The sequence below is a fragment of the Vigna umbellata genome, chromosome 1 (assembly GCF_029865625.1).
Source record: "Vigna umbellata cultivar VRB3 chromosome 1, Vumbellata_1.0, whole genome shotgun sequence".
Lineage (NCBI taxonomy): Eukaryota > Viridiplantae > Streptophyta > Magnoliopsida > Fabales > Fabaceae > Vigna > Vigna umbellata.
This window is the reverse complement of record NC_142165.1, coordinates 54,480,831-54,485,430: the sequence shown is the minus strand read 5'-3', so window position 1 is coordinate 54,485,430 and position 4,600 is coordinate 54,480,831. Positions and strand designations below refer to the sequence as shown.

The 4,600-nt window shown below is 38.7% G+C and overlaps 1 protein-coding gene across 1 annotated transcript; it reads right to left on the bottom strand.

Moving 5' to 3' along the window:
- Window positions 1-900: 900 nt before the first annotated feature.
- Window positions 901-3,487, bottom strand: LOC148205770 (uncharacterized). The gene has a single exon (XM_088112058.1). The coding sequence runs from the start codon at window positions 3,483-3,485 to the stop codon at window positions 1,275-1,277; it is 2,211 nt and encodes a 736-aa protein (XP_087968184.1). The 5' UTR covers window positions 3,486-3,487; the 3' UTR covers window positions 901-1,274.
- Between the last annotated feature and the right edge of the window lie 1,113 nt (window positions 3,488-4,600).

Below are 4,600 nucleotides of genomic sequence, written 5' to 3'. Positions count from 1 at the left end.
TGGAAGCACACAAAGGCGTTGTAAAGGACAAGTATCCAAGACAATCAGAGAAATGACAATTGATGGAGCATAACAGAACATTTTTGTCCTGGTTCAAATCTGAAGTTTTGAAAGAATCACGGTCCTCTGAGACTTTGTTATGGCTAGCAAATGGTTTGAAATTTGATGTTGTATGTTGTACAGGCTACGAAATTAATAATTGCACATTCTATACAAAGACTTTGGATGATAAAAGCATAATACAAAATAGTGGCGTCAGTCTAGAAGCTGAGTCGCTACAATTTTCCACATCCAAAGACCAAAATCCTGTAATTGGATCCATTAGATATTATGGTAGAATTGAAGAGATATGGGAGGTTGATTACACTAAGTTTTCCGTTGCACTCTTCAAATGTAAGTGGGTCGACAATCAGAGTGGTGTCAAAATAGATGAATCTGGTATGACACTTGTTGATTTTCGAAAGGTTGGTTATGGAGACGACCGTTTATCATGGCATATTAAGCAAGTCAGGTTTTTTATGTCAAAGATCTTGCGTCTAACCATTGGTGATGGGGAAGTGCATACCTAGAGAGAATATACTAAATGACATTTAAGAGAATGGGAAAGAAATTAAAAATGGAAGAGATTAAAGAAAAGGAAACTTAGGAATTGAAGATGCGCCACTTGAACAAGCTTCCAAGATAAGCATCAAGAGGAGGACCGCCACTTGCTTGAACAAGATAAGGTCTGCCCAAATTTGGGACTTTAGAGACAGAATTCTATCTCAAAGAAGATTGCAAAAGTGCAAATCAACTCAAATTCATTGAATCAAGGTAAGGTCTACAAAAAGGAGACCCCTAAGCCTTCTTATATAACCTTTGGAGTGAGCTAAGATGCAAGATCTAGGAGATGTGGGACTTTTGAGGGTGTATTTCGTCCAACAGCTGCTGCAGGTCTTCTAGGGACTTTTGAGTCCCACATTGCTCAATTCTCTCCACTCCAAAGGGTTTATAAGGCAACTAGTTCTCCTATAGTTCAAAACATGAAAACTACCTATGCTACCTTGCACTAACGCCTAGGATGCCCATTTCCTCTCCTTTTCTTTTTAAGACCAAGCCATGGAAAGTCCCACATTGCTTGTTCTTAAAGAGAAAGAAGAGTTTATAAGCGTCTCTACAACTAGAAATAACGAAAGAACAAAAGAGGCAAATACAAGCCAATGAAACCTATTCTACTCTTTTTATGCTTGTTGTCACTTTGAAAGCTCTTCATTGTTGCCCCATTTATGATCATATCATCCCCCCAGGTTGGAGAGGATTCGACCTCGAATCTTGAAAAACCTGCAACAAATAGAGATTAGTGACTTATTTCGTGTATAAACCAAAGCAACTCCTCCTGGATCAAATGTCAACCTGCAAAAATCATTAAACATTTTGTGAATGAATTTATGTTGACCAATCAATGTATATAAACAAGTAATAGTAAAAGAAAGTCTCCTGATATTTTTATGGCATTTAGTGGTGAAAACTAGGAGACCATTTTTAGAGAAAAAATTATTTTTGTTTTGAGTTGAATGGACCCAAAGGGGTAACACTAACTCATGATGTGTTTCACAAATGTTTATGGAATAGTTGGAAAGAAGGAAAGAGGGAGGTGAAAAAGTTGCGCAAAATATTTTTGGAACAAAGAAAGAAAACTTAGTAAAAGGAGAAAAGTTGAAGGATTGAAAAACTCCCCTGTCATGGTTTAGATCTATTTGGATGATGGGAGTGGATGGTGCCTTCAGTAACACTTCCTTTTTGACTAAGACTTTGTCCTTCTCCATTTCTCTCACAAGTTCTTCTTTGTCTTTGTTTGCTTTCTCCTCTTTTTCAATAACTTTAATTACCTCTTTATGAGAGATGAGGAAATTATTCTTGACCTTCTCCTTTTCTTCACCTCTCTTGGATTTCATGATGAGGTGGTCCTCATGTATTTCCTTTGGAGTTAGAGGTTTTAAGACGACCTTGCGCCCTTGGTAAGTAAAAGACATTCTATTAGTAAGACCATCATGTTGAACATTTCTATCAAATTGCCATGGTCTTCCTAATAAAATGTGAGTTGCTTCCATGGGTACAACATCACAAAGAACCTCATCTTGGTATTTGCCAATGGAAAAGGAAATATGGACTTGCTTATTTACCAAGATTTCACCCTCCTCACTTAACCATTGAAGTTTGTATGGCTTGGCATGCGCAATAGTGGGTAGCTTGAGCTTTTCCACTACACGTGTGCTAGCTACATTAGTGCAACTTCCCCCGTCTATGATCATGGAGCAAACCTTGCTAGCTATAAGACATCTAGTGTGAAAAATATTTTCTCTTTGAGTGGTGTCAAAGTCCGTGTGGACTTGACCCAAGAGACGTCTTATAACTAGTAGGTCGCCATCAAATGGAACCTTGTACTCATCTTCACTAGAGGAAGAAGAAGAGTGAAAAGTGTGTGAAGGTGAAGAAGGAGGAGAGTCATCGGTGACAACCTCTTCTCCCCTAATGCACATTGCCCTCTTGTTTGGGCATGCAAATGCAATTTGACCATGACCTAAGCACTTAAAACATTTGACTTGACTAGGTCGCGTTGGTGACTTAGGTTTAGAAGAAGAAGGCGCGGGGTTAGTAGAAGATGGCCGAGATTTATGAGGAATCTCTCTAGAAACATCCTTTTCTTTGTCCCTTGATGATGAGGTTTTGTAAAAATTATCTTTTGAAGAAGTGGAAAATTTGTTGCGGTAGGACTCTTTTCTTAAAATTTGTTTCTCTACTTTCATAGCCCGATGTACCACAACATCTAAATCCTCATCATCATGGAGCTCTACAACATCTTGGATGTTTCTATCGAGACCGCTAATAAATCTAGCTATTTTCGCGTGGTTAGTCTCATTAGTGTTAGTATGGTATGAGAGCACTTCGAGCTCACGCGCATATTCCTCCACACTTCGTCTACCCTGAGTAAGCCGTTGGAGCTTAATCAGGAGGTCCCTATGGTAGTATGGAGGTACGAATCGCTGGTAAAACAAGCACCGAAAATGTTCCCAAGAGCTCGCGGGTGAGCCCCTGGCAATGTTCATCCTAGTTAGCCATTGCATGGCGTATCCCTCTAAAGCTAAAGTAGCTAACTTTACACGCAAATGTCCATCTACATCATACAAACTAAAAACTTGTTCTACTTTAGCTATCCACTCTAAAAATACACTAGGATCGGTATCTCCCTTGAAACTTGGCAAAGACAACTTTGGCATTGCAAGGTTGGGATCCAAAGCTTTGTCTTCTTGCTTTTTCTTGGATGAACCATGCTCATAACCATGAGATTGCTTCCCTTTAGCCTTTGTGTCTGCGTCTAACCGCTTGCTCATAGCATCAAGTTGATGTTGCAGTTGTTGGTAAGCCTTCATCACATCAAACTTGCTAGAAGGACTTCCATGGGGGCTATCGCCATGAAATAAAGCACGGCTGGAACCTACAGACATGGTAAGGCAACAACCACAAAAAAAACTAACACCAAAAAAAACAGGTTAGAACCAATGAAAAATCACGGCAATACAGCAGCCACAATTCTGGTCACTGTTTCACTCAAATAAAGCAATGAAATGGTTCAAAACTCACGGCAATTGTCTCAAAAAACAAGGAAAGGGCAGCACCCTTCTTTTAAGATAGTAAAATGTCTCACAAGTCCACTTTGAGAGCACCAACTCAAGTCCAAAGCAAATGGAAAGATGTACAATCCACTTCAATGCAAAGAAGCCAAATCAAGACAGCACATGGTAGAGGCCAAAGAAAGAATGAAAACTACAAGACAAATGATGAAAATGGAACCTAAAAAATCAAGAAACTTGGCACAAAAACAAGGAGGCAGTATCTAATGAATGTGAAGAGACAAAACAACAAGAAATTGGAGTCAAAACAGTGGCACAAAATGAACAAGACAGCAAAGAAAATTAACACAACTAAGGAGCAAAATCACATGAACATGCTACGCATACATGAAGAGCAAGACCGAATTAATGCTGGAAATAATTTTGGCAAACCTCAAACCAAAATATTCTGTATTGGAAAGGAAAAAGAGGCTCTAAATGAAGCAATCAAACACACCAATCAATGAGAAAACTCTCGGCCAAGCACACCAAACAGCAACCAATTTTTTTGTTGATTTTATTTTGATACAGCAAACAGCATTTGGTAAAATGTCTCGGCCAAGCCACTTTAATGAAGAAAATGTGTTTGATTGGAAGCACAATTGTAATGGTTTATAGCCTCTATTTATACAGAACAAATAAGCAAGGTTCACACGCTTAAATCCAATGATGATCAAGCTCAATTCATCATACAAGCAAGGAGATGTAAAAATGCTCTTAGCTATGCAATTTCAGAAAAATACTCTAGAAAACTCCTAAAGAGGAACAAACATATGACTCAATTTAAAGCTAATAAGCAAGAAAAGACACATACAATCCAGCCAAGACAAGAAATTAAAGCTGGAACAAACAAACAAAAGGAAATAGGACACCTACTTGTTGAAGACCTCCAATAGTATTGTTGTTGTTTGATGAAAAGTCTACTTGCACAAGACTCTGGACAGCCACGG